This window comes from Moschus berezovskii, chromosome 17 (genome assembly GCF_049115385.1).
Source record: "Moschus berezovskii isolate FMDL1 chromosome 17, NW_MosBer_1.0, whole genome shotgun sequence".
NCBI lineage: Eukaryota > Metazoa > Chordata > Mammalia > Artiodactyla > Moschidae > Moschus > Moschus berezovskii.
Window position 1 is genome coordinate 59,853,641 of NC_142476.1, and position 20,411 is coordinate 59,874,051.

A 20,411-nucleotide genomic window follows, 5' to 3' on the forward strand; every position below is an offset into this window, starting at 1 on the left:
TACATTGGACTACACCAAAATTTTAAACTTCTGTGCATCAGAGAATACAAATCAATAGAGTGAAAAGGCAACCTACAGAATGGGAGAAAATATTCTTAAATTATATATTATATATGGTAAAAGTATATAGTAATATATATGTATATGTATGCATATATATAATAAAAAGAACTCCTACAATTGAAGGAAAAAACTCAACTAAAAAATGGGCAAAGAGCTAGAATAGACTTTTTTCCAAAGAAGATTAAAAGACATGCAAATAAACAATAAACACATGAAAAGATGTGCAACATCACCAAGCATGAGGGAAATGGAAACCAAAAGCATAACGAAACTCTACCCTACACCCATTAGGATAGCCACAGTCAAAAAAAACAAACAAGAAAACAGAAAATATTACTGAGCAAGGGCTTGCTGCCCCTCGTACATTGAAGCCAACACTATGACACCAACTTTTGAGAAAAGAAAAAGTTTTGTTGTAAGACTGACTGGCAAGGAAACAAGAAGCAAGGCTCAAATCTGTCTCTCTAATCCAGGGTTGGGGCAGAACAAAAGGGGTTGGGGCAGAAGCTGATTGACCAGTCTTTACCCAGTCTGTATATATGTTAACCAAGATACTCAGGCTGCTCGGAAGCTGGGTTTTCCTTATTGAAGGACTTCTAGTCTGTGGCTCTGGTTAGACAACAGTTGTATTCTTTGAATAGAACAGTTCTATTCCTTGAATTCCATAGACTGAAGATTCTTGGTTCTGGGGTCATCCTAGAAACATAGGTCCCCTCTTGCTCGTGGGCAGTGCTGTATCTGTAGGATAACTACAGGTATGATTAATCAACAGTGTGCCTGAAGGAATCAGAACCAGTTAAACCTAATCCATGCTTTACAAGTGGTGAGGAATTCAAGAAACTGGAACACTGATGCTCCAATTCTTGGTGGGAAGGTTAAACAATTCAGCCACTGTAGAAAATAGTATGGTAATTCCTCAAAAACTTAAACACAGAACTCAGTTTAGTTCAGTTCAGTCGCTCAGTCATGTCTGACTCTTTGCGACCCCATGAATCACAGCACGCCAGTCCTCCCTGTCCATCACCAACTCCCGGAGTTCACTCAAACTCATGTCCACAGAGTCGGTGATGCCATCCAGCCATCTCATTCTCTGTCGTCCCCTTCTCCTCCCGCCCGCAATCCCTCCCAGCATCAGAGTCTTTTCCAGTGAGTCAACTCGTAGCATGAGGTGGCCAAAGTATTGGAGTTTCAGCTTTAGCATCAGTCCTTCCAATGAACACCCAGGACTGATCTCCTTTAGAACGGACTGGTTGGATCTCCGTGCAGTCCAAGGGACTCTCAAGAGTCTTCTCCAGCACCACAGTTCAAAAGCATCAATTCTTCGGCGATCAGCTTTCTTCACAGTCCAACTCTCACATCCATACATGACCACTGGAAAAACCAGAGCCTTGACTAGACGGACCTTGGTTGGCAAAGTAATGTCTCTGCTTTTTAATATGCTGTCTAGGTTGGTCATAACTTTCCTTCCAAGGAGTAAGCGTCTTTTAATTTCATGGCTGCAATCAGCATCCGCAGTGATTTTGGAGCCCAAAAAAACAAAGTCTGACACCGTTTCCACTGTTTCTCCATCTATTTCCCATGAAGTGATGGGACCAGATGCCATGATCTTTGTTTTCTGAATGTTGAGCTTCAAGCCAAACTTTTCACTCTCCTTTCACTTTCATCAAGAGGCTTTTTAGTTCCTCTTCACTTTCTGCCATAAGGGTGGTGTCATCTGCATATCTGAGGTTATTGATTCCACCTTGTGCTTCTTCCAGCCCAGCGTCCTCATGATGTACTCTGCATATAAGTTAAATAAGCAGGGTGACAATATACAGCCTTGACATACTCCTTTTCCTATTTGGAACCAGTTTGTTGTTTCATGTCCATTCTAACTGTTGCTTCCTGACCTGCATACAGGTTTCTCAAGAGGCAGGTCAGGTGGTCTGGTATTCCCATCTCTTTCAGAATTTTCTACTAGAATATGATCCAGCAATTCCACTTCCAGGTATGTACCCAAAAATTGAAAGCAGGGTCTTAAAGAGGTATTTGTACACCCATGTTCATAGCAGCATTATTCACAATAGCCAAAGGTGGAAGAAACCCAAGTGTCCCTGACAGATAAGCAAAATGTGGTATGTATATATAGTTGTAATATTATTCAGTTTTAGAAAAGAAGGAAATTCTGATATATGCTACAACATGGAAACTAAAGGACTTTATGCTAAGTGAAATAAGCCAAGCACAAAAAGACAAATACTGTGTGATTCCTTTTTTTAGAACATACCTAGAATATTCTAAATATACCTAGTCAAATGCATAGACACAGAAAGTAGAACCATAGTTGCAAGAGTTTGGGAGGGAGTGTCTAACTGAACTGAACTTTGATCTGCTCGCTTACGATGCAGCAAAGTCAATTTACTGACACTGGGTTGCAGTGACGGACAGTACAGTGTGTATTGCAGGTACCAAGCAAGAAGGAACACTTTATGCCCCAAAGATCTGAACTCCCCGATGGCTTTCAGGGAAGAGTTTTTAAAGGCAGCGCTTGTGGTGAGAGCTGCAGGGTGCATGACTTTCTTTGATTGATTGGTGTTGAGGTAACAAGATGATGTTTCAGGAATCTTAATCATCAGGCTTCTGGTTCCAACCAGTCTGAGATCTAGCACTTATGCTCAGCATGCTCCAGCTGGGTAGGGTCTTAATACAGAACAACCCTGCAGATATGTCAGATTGTTATGTAGGAAACAGGACTCTGTTTTATCACTAAAATATTGTCATTACTCTTCCTTTCAAAAAAATTATTTATTTATTCAGCTGTGCCAGGTCTTAGTTGCAGCATTCGGGATCTTCGATCTTCGTGCAGCATGCCCGATCTTTAGCTGTGGCATGGGGGATCTAGTTCCGTGACCAGGGGTCAAACCAAGGTCCCTTACATTAGAGTGTGGAGTCTTAGCCACTGGACTACTAGGGACGTCCCTGTCATTACTCTTCTTGTTTAATTGTTTTTCCTTAATTTCTGCTTTTCCCTCACTTCCCCAATTAGTAACTACTGGTACCAAACTCAGGGAAAGCCTAGGAGACTAATGCCTTCTTTCTGCAAACAAGAAAGAAGGGACATGGAGGAGCTTTTGTACCTGGGAAGGCCCTGTAGGATCCTGCTAGGTTTCAAGGGGAGAATGGAAAGTTGTTGTTTAAGGCAGGCAGGGTTTCCGTTTTGCAAGATGAAAAGGGTTCTAGAGATGGATGGTGTTGATGGTTACACAATGATGTGAATGTGCTTAACACCACATGGTTCAGACTGATCCCGTGTGGCCTCAACCTGCAGCCACTTGAAGCAGGACTTTGGTTCCCAGGCCAGAGAATGAAGTCAGGCCACAGCAGTGAGAACACTGAATCCTAGCCACTGGACCACGAGAGCCAGTGACAAGGTCCTGGCCTGTTAGCTTTGTAGAAATGCATTTCTTTCCACAAAGAGACAGAATATTGTGAAACGAGTGTCTCTAGGAGGAAAGAGAGTACATTCACATGGGCAGACTCAGAGTTGCACCCTTGTGGTAGTTTGAGTCACTTATATGGGGCATTTCTTCCAGGTTTCCTCTGACCAGTCATCTTGCACTGAGTCCATATTTGGTTTATCTCAGAGTCCTCCCCTGTGTGCACGAGCATCTCTTAGCCAAGATGGATTCTAGTGAAAGGCCCTATGGCATCCCTGGTGGCTCAGACGGTAAAGAATCTGCCTGCAATATGGGAGACCTAGGTTCAATCCCTGGGTCAGGAAGACCCCCTGGAGAAGGGAATGGCAAGCCATTCCAGTATTCTTGGGCCTGCAGTGCAGGAAATCCAGGTTGAATCCCTGGGTTGGGAAAAGGCCTATGGGTAGGTTGACATCACCTGTGGGGTGGCACTCCCTTCATTTTTGACCCCTGAGGAGCCTTTCTGCACATGTGTCATAAGGAAGGTCTCCTCAACCTCAAGAATGAGAAATATGTGGTCTCTTTATCTGGGACGGGATCAGTTCTTCTTTCATCTTGAAATATCTGTCCACAGCAAACAAACTGCAGTTGCTCAACCCGGGGCCCATCTAGCTCCTGCCTCAAGATAATAAACTTCATGTCTATTTTACCACAACTAGAAGTATTTTTTAAATGATTCAAGTCACATAGTAGTTGTTAGGAACATAGTATTGTGGCATGGGTTCGATCTCTGAGTTGGGAAATTCCACTGGAGGAAGGTATGGCAACCCACTCCAGTAGGACCCTGGCAGGCTACAGTCCATAAGGTTGCAAAGAGTCAAACACAACTGAAGCAACTTAGCGTGCGCACACACACACACAGATACACAAATGTAAATAAAGCAATTCTACCTGTTCCCATATAAATCAGATAGGGGGAGTGGAGAGGCATCTTAAATCTTACTTCTCTCCCTTGGCTTCCCAGGTGGCTCAATAATAAAGAATCCACCTGCCAAGCAGGAAATGCAGGTGAGATCCCTGGGCTGGGAAGATCCCCTGGAGAAGAGTATGGCAACCCACTCCAGTATTCTTGCCTGTAGAATCCCATGGACAGAGGTGCCTGGTAGGCTACAGTCCATGGGGTTGCAAAGAGTCGGACATGTCTTGGCAACTAAACAACAACAAACAACTCCCTTGGTGGGAGAAGTCTACCTCACATACCTAAACCTGGGCCTCTATATAGCCCTTGGAGACCCCTGGCAGAGCAAAGCCTGAAACTCTGGCCTATTAGTGAGCTGAGGCTTCTCCTCTTGGGCTCCTCACTGGTAACCCAAATCAACAGCCTCCCTCCCTTCTCTTTCAAAGGGTAAAGCATTTTAAGCTCTCTCTTGAACACTCTCTAAAACCAAGTAGGACTCTGTGAGGCCCTCCCGATACAAAAGCCTTACAATATACCCATGTCTCTCGTTTGTAAAAACTTTGAAAAAGACTTCAGCCTCATAGACCTTCCCGTAATTCTAAAGGGCAGATTCAAACAGTTACTAATTAAGGAAGTAGGAATGCAGAAACAGAGGAAAGGCAGTCAGAAAACAATTGTGCAGCAATAAAGCCCAGTCCCAGTTCCTCAAGAGATATACTGATATGCCATGGTGTATATGACAATATATCTTTGAGTTCTACAGGAACCAAGGCCCCCACCCTGGTGGAGGATGGTAACTTCGGGGTGAGTACCAGATTCCTGGAACACCATTACCTCTCCACCAACCAATCAGAAGAAAGTCACACACCCTGCAGCCCCCACCCCAAATTTTGCCTATAAAAACTCTTCCCCAAGAGGGGGCTCAAGAGAAGCAGGGGGACAAGCCTGTCCCAGAACTACCTCAAGGTCTGTGGTCTCCTGGATCCTTACAGCAAACATTTTTCCCCTTGAAGTGGCCTGAGGTAGAGCTACCTTACAGAAATCTGCAGTTAGAGAAGCCTTGGCAAGAGGCAATGAAAAGAGCTTAACTCAAGGGAAGACCCAACCGGACTTACCTCCTCTGGCCAAGAGACATGCTTCTGGAATATCTGCACCAGAAAACACTCAACCAAAAGTGGCTGAATAATGAGGGGCTGCATTTCTTTGTGTTGGTTTTCAATTCAAAGGAAAATGGATATAGGAGGAAGAACAAATCACAAGCTGATACTGCTCCAGCCCCAGAGGATCAGAAGTTAGCACTGTCACCAGGAAATACTCTAAAATTCCAGGGGAAGGAGGGTTTAGTGGGAGAAGAAACCGCCAGCAGGTATTCTACCCCAGTACCCTGATGTAGCATCCACAACCAAAGGCCATGTTTCTGCTGAAGATGGGCTTTGGCAGGAGATACCCACTGGTATGGGGCTCCCCAAGTGGTGCTAGTGGTAAAGAATCCTCTTGCCAATGCAGGAGATGCTGGAGACAAGGGTTCAATCCCTGAGTGGGGAAGATGTCCTAGAGGAGGGCATGGCAACTAACTCCAGTATTCTTGCCTGGAGAATCCCCAGGGACAGAGGAGCCTGGTGGACCACAGTTTGTGGGGTCACAGAGTCAGACAGGACTGAAGTGACTTAGCAAGCACATACATACTGGCTGGTATAATAGCCCAGAGAGTGGTAGAAGCTACCATTGTCTTGGCCTAGGAGGAATTCATTATAATCAGCTGTCAGGAGGAACCAATCAGGCAGACAGCACTACCAAAAATGTAAGGTTTTGTGTGGACAGAACAAGAAGATAGAACAAATTCTCTAAGATAAACATTTACATTATGCCATGTGCTTATACACAGAGCTGAAATGAATGTGTGTATGCACATGTGTGTGAGTTAGTGGAAATGTGTCCACACAGACCCAGGCACAGCCTAATTTCCTTAGTCTCATGAAGAAGAGGTATTGTAGAGGCCATGGCCTGTCAGTCAAAACAAAAAGGCACAGCTACATTCAAATTAAGGATCAGAGAAAAATCAACTCTGCTTTAGTTTGACTCTTTCCTCTCTGAAATAAATAAACCCAGGAAACATTAAACAGTTGGAATTTCTTACATATTATTCAACAGCACCTCTGTTTTGCTATTTGAAGATTTAGTAATTTGATATTCTTTTAATAGCTTCTCCTTTTATGGTCTCTTAGTTTCAACCTCTCCAAGCAAGGAAGATTCCACTGGGCTGCTCCCTATGGAACAACTTGTAATTCAGGCATCTTGAGATCCCTGGTTCAATCAACTACAAGGCAAGATAGCCAGACTGGTTTCCTTATAAGGATGGATGCTGACTATGAAGCTTAATGGCTATTCTGTTGAAAATGCATTCCCTTATCCCAACCCTATAGAATAATCTAAGCTGTCTGGACGATGCTAGGAATTAAAAAAAAAAAAATTAGTAGAAGTACAAAATACACCTAACCTCAATCACAGAGAACTGTGTCCTGTAGGACCTCCCTTCCTGGTCCCAGCTTTCTGGCCTATGCCTTGCTTTTTTCTGCTGTTCTCAGTTTCCTAGGATCCGGTCTCCCGAATCCTCATTCCTTCCTTACCACAGAAATGAACTGAACAAGGGATGGTCCTTCATGCCCGATTCCCCAAAGATGACTTTCTAGGTCAAGGGCATGGGGAGACCCCTGGAAGGCCCCAGGAACTCCCCAACAACATCAGGAACGTCAAGTGAAGAACCTGAGGGCCCACTGCTCAGTGTCTCTAGTTTGTTTGAAGCGTTGCTTTGGCCAGGTGGGGCAGGAAGGGAGGGCAGTAGGGTCAATAGTGGTCTGGGAGTAGCCTAAGGAGAGACAATTATACCAGTTTAATAAATACCTTGACTGCATACAGCTCTTTTAGTGTACTTTGAGCACTTTCACTTCTAATATTTTACTTTTATCCTTGCAGGCCTGTAGATACAGAGTATCATTAGCAAGTTTTTATTAATGAGGAAGAGGAAGAAGTTAAAGACGCATCCAGGCATCTCCCGGATTCCTCTCCCTTTGCACTTTTATCTCCAGCACAAGTTTTCAAACCCCAGCATTAGCCACCAGGCCTTGGCCCTAATGTTGGTTTACACGGGTTCATAAACGCCTGTAAACTAAAGATCAAAGCAGGATTTGCTGTTGGTAGTGTGAGGTGAAGACTTCAAGCATCCCTCTTTAAAAGAAAAACAAAAATGTTTTAATCCCAGAGGGCCTGCCTCCAATTGAAGACCACTGCCCCTCCCACCTTCTTCTGGGGTGTTCAGGGAAAGATGAGCCCCCGGTTCATTTTTCAGCTCTTCCTTGCCTGGCAGCAACCGCCAGAGAATATGCAGGGATCAGAGGGATCCCTGGGCCTCTGCGGCGACTACCTCCTGATCCGTTACTGCATCAAGGCCCCAGTCCCCAGAGGAGGAGAGTTAAGCTAGTTCACATCACTAAAACCTTGGTTTCAAACGCATGCCCTCCCACCATCCCCGCCAAAAAAAAAAAAAAACACCCGCATCCTTTCATTCAAATGGAACTGGGTTTATTTTCATATCTTGCCTTCACTAAACAAAACAAAATCAAAGCTCTGGCTGCAGGAGGCGGGGCAGGGTTCCGGGCGGCCGCGGCCTAGTCGCGGGCCTGCGCGCGGTCCAGCACCAGCAGCGGGATCTCCTCCAGCCTCGCGCACCGCTCCCCGCGCCGCAGGTAGCGCCGCCTCCACGCCACCAGCCTCTGCAGCAGCCTCCGCAGGCTCGCGGGGCCCCAGCGGCCGCGCTCCTGGGCCGCTGGCCCGGGCCTCGCGTACCGCGCCTTCTTCCTGCGCGGGCCGCGGGCCGCACCCCGCCGGAAGAGCCGCCGCCAGCACCAGCAGCCCGAGCCGGAGCCGCCGTCGCCGGCCGCGCGCCGCCCCGCCGCCTCGGGCTCGGCGCGCGGCGGGCCGTCCCGCCCGAGGGGCGCCATCCTCCCCAGCAGCCCGGGCCGCACCCCGCCGCGCCGCGCGTCCGCCATGCCGGGCCCGGGCCTCTCCTGCGAGCGCGTCGGACTGGGGCCACGGCCTGAGACTCGGGAACACATGGGCCGGGCGGCTAGGCAGCGGCCTCAGAACGCGACAGGGCCGCTCGAGTCCTTTGTGCCCCTTCCCGGGTGCGCCCAATGGCCTTACCCAGTAGATGTTACCAAGGAGACCCGAACGCTGACTGCACAATGCCAGGTTGAGGCATGCTCTCAGGGTACCAAGCACGAACCCTATCCCAGGATCCAGAGCCCGCCACGGTTCCTCCAGCCACCAGTAAGTAAGCCGGCGGAGTTCGCTGTTGAGTGATCTTCAGACAGGGCCTCAAACAGACCAGAAGGGCCCTAGGAGGTTCCTGAGGTCCAGAGCCACATTTACCATATTAGGCTGCACAGCCTTCACTGATCACTTAGAAATCAGCCCCACGCTCTTGTTGCCCTGGAGGCTTCTAATAGTTTGTGGACTGGTTTCAGGTGTGCTGTATTTTCAGCCAGCAGGAAACCAGAGTTTCTGGAAAACTCTCAAAACCTGATTTTCTTCACCTAAACATCTCTTTCCGGAGAAGGCAATGGCAAGCCACTCCAGTACTATTGCCTAGAAAATCCCATGGATGGAGGAGCCTGGTAGGCTGCAGTCCGTGGGGTCGCTAAGGGTCGGACACGACTGAGCGACTTCACTTTCACTTTTCACTTTCCACTTTCACACATTGGAGAAGGAAATGGCAACCCACTCCAGTGTTCTTGCCTGGAGAATACCAGGGACGGGGGAGCCTGGTGGGCTTCCGTCTATGGGGTCACACAGAGTCGGACACGACTGAAGTGACTTAGCAGCAGCAGCAAACATCTCTTTCCTTGTAGGATTATCACTGAATTTTTTTCTTTTTCCCCAGTAATTTTTTCTGATGGCGCACGTAAGATTTTTAAGGAATTTTTGAAAAACACAGATACAAAAAAGAAAACTTTTTTTTCTGCTTCTTTGTATACATTTTTGCATTTGTTAATTTCGTTAAATTCAACTAAGGAAAAGCTAAAATAATGGCTACCATGTGTCATGCTTATATGTGCTAAGCACCCTAATAATATTTTGCATAATTTTCCTGCTTTATTTTGTGGCCCACTGACAAATGAGCAGGCTCAGGAGTGAGTCTGCTTGAGTTTGAATTCTGGCTCTCACAGTTACTAGCTTTAACTTTGGGCACGTTACTTAACCTCTTAGTGCTGCAGTTTATTCATTTGTAAAACTGACATAATAACAATCCTACCTCTCTGGGAGTTGTTGTGAGAATTAAACGAGATAAAATACATAAAGCACTAGGCACATGTTAAGTGTGCAATAAATTATTTACACACTCCTCGCAACAATTCAAAGTGGTTCCCAAATGAAAAATTCCCACTTTGCTGATTAAGAAAACTAAAGCTTGGAGAGGTAAAATCTTTTACCTGAGATAACATAACTTGTAAACTAAGGAGCTATGATTTGAATCCCAGATTCTTTGAACCCAGGATAGTAAATGACTGCTGCTGTTGAGCTTTCAACTATTCACCCTACCAGTATAGCATTCCTTCTTCTGGTACATTTATCATCAAAAATGTCCACAGTTAATAGTTAAGGGTCAACATTTAATACTTGTGTGGCCTTTGGATAAAAAAAGAAAACACAAAACAGGAGGAGGGAGAAAAAAAAAAACTCAGCTATTCAGCCTTTTTTTCTAGCAACTTTAAAATCTTCTAATTATCTTGACAGGAGCCTGTCCATTCCCATCATCCCTGAGCACACCATAACAGTAAATGTCCCTCTCACCTTGGCCTGTCTACATAGAACCAAACCCCACACGCCATTTCCCTTTAAGAACTGCTTTATGTTTTAGTCACTCCTTCCCCAACTCTCCATGAATGCCTCTTTTCTTGTATTCACGCCGTCTGTGCTTCCTGCCACCGGAACCAGACAGTGAGCACAAGGTAAGTCCTAGTTGGTACAATTGGTAATGAAACAACAAGCCCCAGTTCAGACAGATTGTTTACATGTACAGTGCAAGGAGGAGCAGCCAAGGACACCACCTTCCCACAGCCGTACACAGGGCAGCATTGGAAGAGAAGGGCCAGGTGACTGCAAAGCAAACCCTGTTGCTGAGAAGCTGATGCCATGCTGCAGCTAGTTTACAGGCTGCAACTGGGCCCAGGAGCCAGAGGACAAGGCAGAAAGTCTCATGCATCATGGGAACCTGAGAGGGGATAAGAAACTCTCACAACAGCCTCCTAGGAAGAAAGGAGGCAAGTAGAAAATGGTCTTGCTGCTCCTTACAAGCCTTGCATGCCCTCATGCTCCAGGAAGATTACAGAGTGTTCTGCCAAGATTTAGATTCAGCAACAAGTCAAGCCTGGCCTGTGTCCTTTGTGGATGTGCACAAGGTCCCCAGGGCACCATGACGGAGCCATTTCCCTTCACAAGCCAACTCTCATGCTTCCGGAATCTTTTTCTGGCTGCTATGAACTGAATTATGTACCCCACCACCACCAAAGTTCATATATTGAAGTCTGAACCCCTAGAACCTCAGAATGCAACTATATTTGAAGATAGAGTCCAAATAGGTAATTAAGTTACAATGAGGTGCTGATGATGAGCAGTAATCCAATGTGACTGATGTGCTTATATGAAACTTAGGACACAGACACTCAGAAAGGGAAGACCATGTGAAGACATAGGAAGAAAGTGGCCTCCTACATGCCAAGGAGAGAGGCTGCATAAAAAACCAAACCTGCCAACACCTTGATTTTGGACTTCCAACCTCCAGAATTGTGAGAAAATTAATTTCTATTGTTTAGCCACCTGATCTATGATATTTTGTTATGGCAACCCTAGCAAACTAACATACTGGCTGACTGGCTTTGCCTCCTATTTTATTCTGCCTCAAATCCCCTTCTTGTTCCTCGGTCATTCCATTCTGCCAGGAAGGATCACCTTGGCACAGGCTTGGCACCTTGGCACACCTCTGTGCACAGGCTCCTCCTTGTAAGGTTCACTGTATGGATGCCCTCTGTGTGACTCCTGCCAGGCCTATGCATCTGCCACTGCTCTGAGGCCCCTGTGTGCCCAGGCCACATGGAAAGTCTGGGCAGCCTCAAACAGAGCCTCCGGCCTGGCTTACAGTTTGGAATTTTGAGATACCTGTCACCTGCACAGCTACTCGGTCCGAGAGGACACTGAGTCTAGGGTTGCCAGATAAAATACAGGATGCTTAGTTAAATTTGAATTTCAGGACTTCCCTGGTGGTGCAGTGGATAAGAATCTGCTGCCAATGCAGGGGACACGGGTTTGATCCCTGGTCTGGGAAGATTCCACATGCCACAGAGCAGCTAAAGCCCATGCAGCACAACTACTGAGCCTTTCTGCTGCAACTACTGAAGCCCACATGCCTAGAGCCTAGAACCCGTGCTCTGCAATAAGAGAAGCCACCAGGATGAGAAGCCCATGCACAGCAGCTAGAGAGTAGCCCCTGCTTACTGCAACTAGAGAAGACCTACGCACACAGCAACGAAGACCCAGCACAGCCAAAGATAAACTAGTTAAAATAAAAATTATTTTTTAAAATTTGAATTTCAGATAATCAACAAATAGTATTTTAGAATAAGTGTATCCTAAATATTGCATAGGCTGTATGTCTATTAAAGAATTATTTACCTGAAATGCAAATTTAACAGGGTTTCTGTATTTTCACTTGCTACCCTACTAGGATCCTGCGGAGAGTCCAGGGCACACTCCATTAAGGCACTTTGAGGGGGTTTCCTCCAGGTCCCTCAGCAGATCTCCTGGACCCAACGCTGGTCAGAGGCTGCAGCACTTCCCATGGCCTGGAGCCCAGCAGAATCAGGCTTCTCGGACCCACCTTGTCCTAATCCACATACCCAGAATAGCACCAGAGACCTGGAGTCCCCAAAGTTAGGAAGAGCAAGAAGGGACAACAGATGTAGACAGAGTCCTTGGTACCTGCCCCCTCCAAACACAGAAAAAGAGACAGAATAGCACGGTTAAGAGCATTAGCTTTGGGGTCATTCAGACCTGATTCAGAGTTAGCAACGTGCCTTGAGTAAGGCATGGAAACTCTCTCAACCTCAGCTGTCTCATCAGAGCACAGAGCCGCTGGTCCCACCTAACTCACGCTGTCATCCATTGTGAGGAACAAAGAGACAGGGCATGTCAGGCCCTAACGCCGTGCCTGACACAAAGCAGGTGCTTGAGAGGTACTGGCGCCACCGCTGTGGAATCCTCTCCATCTTCATGCTCCCATCTCCCACCCCAACACTTCTAGCACACACAGTTTCTCCCAACATGAGTCCCAGCAGAGTCTCCTTTTCTGAAGGCCTGTAGCTCATGGCAAGCTCTGGGAGCTCCAACTCCTGGACACATTCCCAGGAAAATTTGGGATGCAGAGACATGGGATAGAAAACAGATGGCTTCGGGTTTTTTGTGGTGTGGACAGTGAAAGGTCAGTTAGCTCTGTGGGAGTGAGCTTTGTGCCAAGCGGACCCGGACCATGAGATAACCGTCCTCACTTCTCTAGCCTAACACTGCCCTGTCTCGGACACCTGCTGACTGCTCCACCAGGTCCAGGCAGAGCAGCATCAGCTGAGCCCCAGGAGCAGATTATGTCAGCACTTGGATCCAGCAAGGTGAGCCCAGGGACATCATTCCCTGTGACACGTGACATGTGAAAAGTGACATGTTTGTTAGCAGAGACATGAAGTGGGAGAGTGAGACCACCAAGGGTGACCCCTGCCATTCCCCAGATAACTGGGCCAGAAGTGGGGTATTTACCGAACAAAATAGAACAGATTTTGCCTCTTCTCTGTGGATGTTGACCTCATTCTAGTATATAGACTTCCCAAGGTGACTATTTCAAAATCGCTCTTTATTATAAAAACCAGTGTTTTATCCAGATATGTTGAGATAAAATTGTGATGAAACAAATGCACCCTAGGAAAGGCCTGGTTTCCATATTAGGAAAGCAAATTCCAGGATCTGCATCCAAGGACATTGGGTAATTACACCCTCGAATGTTTGTACCCTACTGAATATTATAGTGACCATGAGAGAACCAGATTCTCTTCCTTTTACTGTGCGTAGGTAGATCTTATCATCAGGATGTCAAGGCTACTGCAATGTTAGTACAGCCTTGATATCAAACAGGCCAACCCTTGGAAGCCCCCAAAACCATAGCCTGTGGAAATTCAAAGAATTCTTCCCAGGATTTCTGCAACTCCTTCGTCTCCCAATGTACTTCTCTCTCTGACTTTCACAAACTCCTTCCCACATAAAGCATGAAATATTCCAAAGTTCATAGATTTTCATGGAAATTTTGGAGCAGGAACTCAATAACAGGATCACAAATCACAAACACAAAAATACAAATGATGTCCCAGGTAACATTTAATGTCAAAGTGTTCACCTCTGTGGAGCATCCATGGCCTTCACCGACTTTATCACTCTTCCTAGCTCTTTCCAACCCTGCCACTCTCCTCTCTGATCTCCACTTTTCTTTCCTCTTCCTCATAAGAAGAAAAAACAAAAAGAATATTCCTCTCCCTTGTTCATGGCAAAGGAGTCCCCTTTCTACGGATTCTTCACCACCTGTAGATACCTGACTCCAGGATCTTGCCCACCTCAGTCGGATTGGAATTTTCCTATAGAGAGATGTCTCCACCTCAGAGAAAACCTTTTCACCTCCCTACATTGAGTTCATTTCTATTGTTATAATCTAGACCTTTGAAGGATGACTTTCATGCAAGATCAGAGGTGGTGGGTGGGTGAGTGAGGAAGGAGGAGACGTAGTCCTGAATCAGCATCAACAGAATCAGTGCCTTCATCACCGCCATCATTACATCATCATTCCCATCATCCATTTCTTGCCATTTTACACCACACTGTCCCATAAGGGGTATTACAGGCATGATATCATTTCAGCCCCACAACAGGCCTATGGGGTAGAAAGAGTATCCCATTTCACTGATGAGGACACTGGTGTGTACTTTGCTGTGGAAGGATCCATGGCTAGCGGAGACAGCAGGCTACACCAGGAAAGGCTTGTGATCATAACCCTGCCTTGTGAATCAACTGAGAATTTGACTTGCCCTCCCAGGAAGAAAACTAGGTACTACCAGATTGGGGCAGAGAGGGCAGGAAGGTTTGAACCAGGCAAAGATATGGGTTTGCTTGGGGGTTTTGGGGTGGGGGAAGTTTAGGATTTTTTTTATGAGAGAAGAAGCTTTCACAGTGTTCTTGAAGGCAGGACAAGATACACAATTAGATGCTATATTGGGAAACAGGAAGGTTCTGGCCCCATGGAAATAGGGAACTTGTACGAAAGGGACCAAGACAAAGCTATGCTGGGTTTCTGGGAATAGAATCCAATTATTTTAAGAGTAACTAAGGCCTAGGCTGTTCAATTTCAGGCTGGAAGAACTTTGAGGAAAACAAGCTCTGTTGACTCCAACATTGTTAAACAGTCGGAAAAGGGTGCTGGAAGGACTGCCCAATAGAAATCTACTACATTGGAGAGACGCCCGGCTCCCGGCGGCGCAGACGCGAGAGACGCCCGGCTCCCGGCGCAACCGACCACGTGCAGAATCGTGGCTGAGAGGAGCTGCCCCGCGCCCACGGTTGGGGCGGTGGCCGAGAAGAGCTGTACCACGTCCAGGAGGTGGTGGCTGCTTGGGCACCGGAGGGCCGAGAGGAGCTGATCCACATTCAAAGCAGGAGGGGCGGCCTTGAGGAGATACCCCTCGTCCAAGGTAGGGTACAGCGGCTGCGCCTTGCTGGAGCGGCTGGGAAGGGATACTCCACGACCAGGTGGAATATAGGAATCCAGTGTTCTGGGGAGGAAGGAACAAGACGGCGAGACCACTTTCTTCCCCACAAATTCATCAAAAGAACATTTGAACGTGGAGTAAAGTCCACAAAACCACTTCTGAATACTGGCAGAGGACATCAGGCTCCCAGAAAAGCAGCCCATTGTCTTCTAAAGGAAAGAGAAGAAATCCAGCTCCACCTACCAGAACACTGACACATGCTTCCCTAACCAGGGAACCCGGACAAGTCACCTGTCCAACCCCACACACAGCGAAGAAACTACATAATAAAGAGAACTCCACAAACTGCAAGAAGAGGGAAAGGACACCCCAAGCAAAGCAATATAAGCAAGATGAAGAGGCAGAGAAATACCCAGCAAGTAAAGGAACAAGATAATTGCCCACCAACACAAACAAAAGAAGAAGATATAGGGAATCTACCTGATAAAGAATTTCAAATTTTGATGGTGAAAATGATTCAAAATCTTGAAAGTAAAATGGAGTTACAGATAAATAACCTGGAGAAAAGGATTGAGAAGATGGAAGAAAGATTTAATAAGGACTTAGAAGAAATAAAAAAGAGTCAATATACAATGAATAATGCAATAGATGAGATCAGAAACACTCTGGAGGGAACAAACAGTAGAATAACAGAGGCAGAAGACAGGATAAGCGAACTAGAAGATAGAATTGTAGAAATAAATGAAACAGAGAGGAAAAAAGAAAAATGAATTAAAAGAAATGAGGACAATATTAGAGACCTCTGGGACAATGTTAAACGCTCCAACATTCGAATCATAGGAGTCCCAGAAGAAGAAGACAAAAAGAAAGACCATGAGAGAATACTTGAGGAGATAATAGTTGAAAACTTCCCTAAAATAGGGAAAGAAATAATCACCCAAGTCCAAGAAATCCAGAGAGTCCCCAACAGGATAAACCCAAGGCGAAATACTCCAAGACACATATTAATCAAATTAACAAAGATCAAACACAAAGAACAAATATTAAAAGCAGCAAGGGAAAAGCAGAAAATAACACTCAAGGGGATTCCCATAAGGATAACAGCTGATCTTTCAACAGAAACTCTTCAGGCCAGAAGGGAGTAGCAAGATATACTTAAAGTGATGAAAGAAAATAACCTACAGCCCAGATTACTATACCCAGCAAGGATCTCATTCAAATATGAAGGAGAAATCAAAAGCTTTACAGACAAGCAAAAGCTGAGGGAATTCAGCATCACCAAACCAGCTCTCCAACAAATGCTAAAGGATCTTCTATAGACAGGAATCACAGAAAGAGTGTATAAACTTGAACCCAAAGCAATAAAGAAAATGGCTACGGGATCGTACTTTTCAATAATTACCTTAAACGTAAATGGGTTGAATGCCCCAACCAAAAGACAAAGGCTGGCTGAATGGATACAAAAACAAGACCCCCATATATGTTGTCTGCAAGAGACCCACCTCAAAACGAGGGATGCATACAGACTGAAAGTGAAGGGCTGGAAAAAGATAGTCCATGCAAATAGAGACCAAAAGAAAGCAGGAGTAGCAATACTCATATCGGATAAAATAGACTTTAAAACAAAGGCTGTGAAACGAGACAAAGAAGGAAACTACATAATGATCAAAGGATCAATCCAAGAAGAAGATATAACAATTATAAATATTTATGCACCTAACATAGGAGCACCGCAATATGTAAGACAATTACTAACAAGTATGAAAGGGGAAATTAACAATAACACAATAATAGTGGGAGATTTTAACACCCCACTTACATCTATGGATAGATCAACTAAACAGAAAATTAACAAGGAAACACAATCTTTAAATGATATAATAGAACAGTTAGACCTAATAGATATCTATAGGACATTTCACCCCAAAACAATGAATTTCACCTTTTTCTCAAGCGCACACAGAACCTTTTCCAGGATAGATCACATCCTGGGACATAAATCTAGCCTAGGTAAATTCAAAAAAATTGAAATTATTCCAAGCATCTTTTCTGACCACAATGCAGTAAGATTAGATCTCAATTACAGGAGAATAACTATTAAAAGTGCCAACATATGGAGACTGAACAACACGCTGCTGAATAATGAACAAATCATAGAAGAAATCAAAAGAGACATCAAAATATGCATAGAAATGAATGAAAATGAAAACACAACAACCCAAAACCTCTGGGACACTGTAAAAGCAGTGCTAAGGGGGAAGTTCATAGCAATACAGGCACACCTCAAGAAACAAGAAAAAAGTCAACTAAATAACCTAACTCTACATCTAAAGCAACTAGAAAAGGAAGAAATGAAGAACCCCAGGGTCAGTAGAAGGAAAGAAATCATAAAAATTAGGGCAGAGATAAATGCAAAAGAAACAAAAGAGACCATAGCAAAAATCAACAAAGCCAAAAGCTGGTTCTTTGAGAAGGTGAATAAAATTGACAAACCACTAGCCAGACTCATCAAGAAACAAAGGGAGAAGAACCAAATCAATAAAATTAGAAATGAAAATGGAGAGATCACAACTGACAACACAGAAATACAAAGGATTATTAGAGAATACTATCAGCAATTATATGGCAATAAAATGAATAACCTGGAAGAAATGGACAAATTCCTAGAAAAGTACAACTTTCCAAAACTGAACCAGGAAGAAATAGAAAATCTGAACAAACCCATCACAAGCACAGAAATTGAAACTGTAATCAAAAATCTCCCAGCAAACAAAAGCCCAGGTCCAGACAGCTTCACACCTGAATTCTACCAAAAATTTAGAGAAGAGCTAACACCTATTCTACTCAAACTCTTCCAGAAAATAGCTGAGGAAGGGAAACTTCCAAACTCATTCTATGAGGCCACCATCACCCTAATCCCAAAACCTGGTAAAGACCCCACAAAAAAAGAAAACTATAGGCCAATATCACTGATGAACATAGATGCAAAAATCCTTAACAAAATTCTAGCAATCAGAATCCAACAACACATTAAGAAGATCATACATCATGACCAAGTGGGCTTTATCCCAGGAATGCAAGGATTCTTCAATATCCGCAAATCAATCAACGTAATACACCACATTAACAAACTGAAAAATAAAAATCATATGATTATCTCAATAGATGCAGAGAAAGCCTTCGACAAAATTCAACATCCATTTTTGATAAAAACCCTCCAGAAAGTGGGAATTGAAGGGACATACCTCAACATAATAAAAGCTATATATGACAAACCCACAGCAAACATTATCCTCAATGGTGAAAAACTGAAAGCATTTCCCCTAAAGTCAGGAACAAGACAAGGGTGCCCACTCTCACCACTACTATTCAACATAGTTCTGGAAGTTTTGGCCACAGCAATCAGAGCAGAAAAAGACATAAAAGGAATACAAATTGGAAAAGAAGAAGTAAAGCTTTCACTGTTCGCTGATGACATGATCCTCTACACAGAAAACCCTAAAGACTCTACCAGAAAACTACTAGAGCTAATCAATGATTACAGTAACGTTGCAGGATATAAAATCAACACACAGAAATCCCTTGCATTCCTATACACTAATAATGAGAAAATAGAAAGAGAAATTAAGGAAACTATTCCATTCACTGTTGCAACGAAAACAATTAAATACTTAGGAATATATCTACCTAAGGAAACAAAAGACTTGTACATAGAAAACTATAAAACACTAGTGAAAGTAATCAAAGAGGAGACTAATAGATGGAGAAATATACCGTGTTCGTGGATTGGAAGAATAAATATTGTAAAAATGAGTATACTACCCAAAGTAATTTATACATTCAATGCAATCCCTATCAAGCTACCAACAATATTTTTCACAGAACTAGAACAAATAATCTCACAATTTGTATGGAAATACAAAAAACCTCGAATAGCTAAAGCAATTTTGAGGAAGAAGAATGGAACTGGGGGAATTAACCTGCCAGACTTCAGGCTCTATTACAAAGCCACAGTCATCAAGACAGTATGGTACTGGCATAAAGACAGAAATATAGATCAATGGAACAAAATAGAAAGCCCAGAGATAAACCCACGCTCCTATGGACACCTTATCTTCGACAAAGGAGGCAAGAATATAAAATGGAGAAAAGACAGTCTCTTTAACAAGTGGTGCTGGGAAAACTGGTCAGCCACTTGTAAAAGAATGAAACTAGAACACTTCCTAACACCATACACCAAAATAAACTCAAAATGGATTAAAGATCTAAATGTAAGACTAGAAACTATAAAACTCCTAGAGGAGAACGTAGGCAAAACACTCTCCGACATAAATCACAGCAGGATCCTCCAAGACCCACCTCCCAGAATATTGGAAATAAAAGCAAAAATAAACAAATGGGACCTAATTAAAATCAAAAGCTTCTGCACAGCAAAGGAAACTCGAAGCAAGGTGAAAAGACAGCCTTCAGAATGGGAGAAAATAATAGCAAATGAAGCAACTGATAAAGGATTAATCTCCAAATTATACAAGCAGCTCCTGCAGCTTAATTCCAGAAAACTAAGTGACCCAATCAAAAAATGGACCAAAGAACTAAACAGACATTTCTCCAAAGAAGACATAAAGATGGCTAACAAACACATGAAAAAATGCTCAACATCCCTCATAATCAGAGAAATGCAAATCAAAACCACAATGAGATACCATTTCACACCAGTCAGAATGGCTGCTATCCAAAAGTCTACATGCAATAAATGCTGGAGAGGGTGTGGAGAGAAGGGAACCCTCTTACACTGTTGGTGGGAATGCAAACTAGTACAGCCACTATGGAGAACAGTGTGGAGATTCCTCAGAAAACTGGAAATAGAACTGCCATATGATCCAGCGATCGCACTCCTGGGCATACACACCGAGGAAACCAGAATTGAAAGAGACACATGTACTCCAATGTTCATTGCAGCACTGTTTATAATAGCCAGGACATGGAAGCAACCTAGATGTCCATCTGCAGATGAATGGATAAGAAAGCTTTGGTACATATACACAATGGAGTATTTTTCAGCCATCAAAAAGAATGCATTTGAATCAGTTTTAATGAGGTGGATGAAATTGGAGCCAATTATACAGAGTGAAGTAAGCCAGA

General features: G+C 44.2%; 1 protein-coding gene across 1 annotated transcript; it reads right to left on the reverse strand.

The window, feature by feature from the left end:
* Positions 1 to 7,885: 7,885 nt before the first annotated feature.
* Positions 7,886 to 8,643, reverse strand: C17H1orf202 (chromosome 17 C1orf202 homolog). The gene has a single exon (XM_055418755.2). The coding sequence runs from the start codon at positions 8,526 to 8,528 to the stop codon at positions 8,082 to 8,084; it is 447 nt and encodes a 148-aa protein (XP_055274730.2). The 5' UTR covers positions 8,529 to 8,643; the 3' UTR covers positions 7,886 to 8,081.
* Positions 8,644 to 20,411: the final 11,768 nt, after the last annotated feature.

Excerpts from the sequence above, each read along its gene's own strand:
- C17H1orf202 (XM_055418755.2), bottom strand. The coding sequence starts at position 8,528 with ATGTGTTCCCGAGTCTCAGGCCGTGGCCCCAGTCCGACGCGCTCGCAG.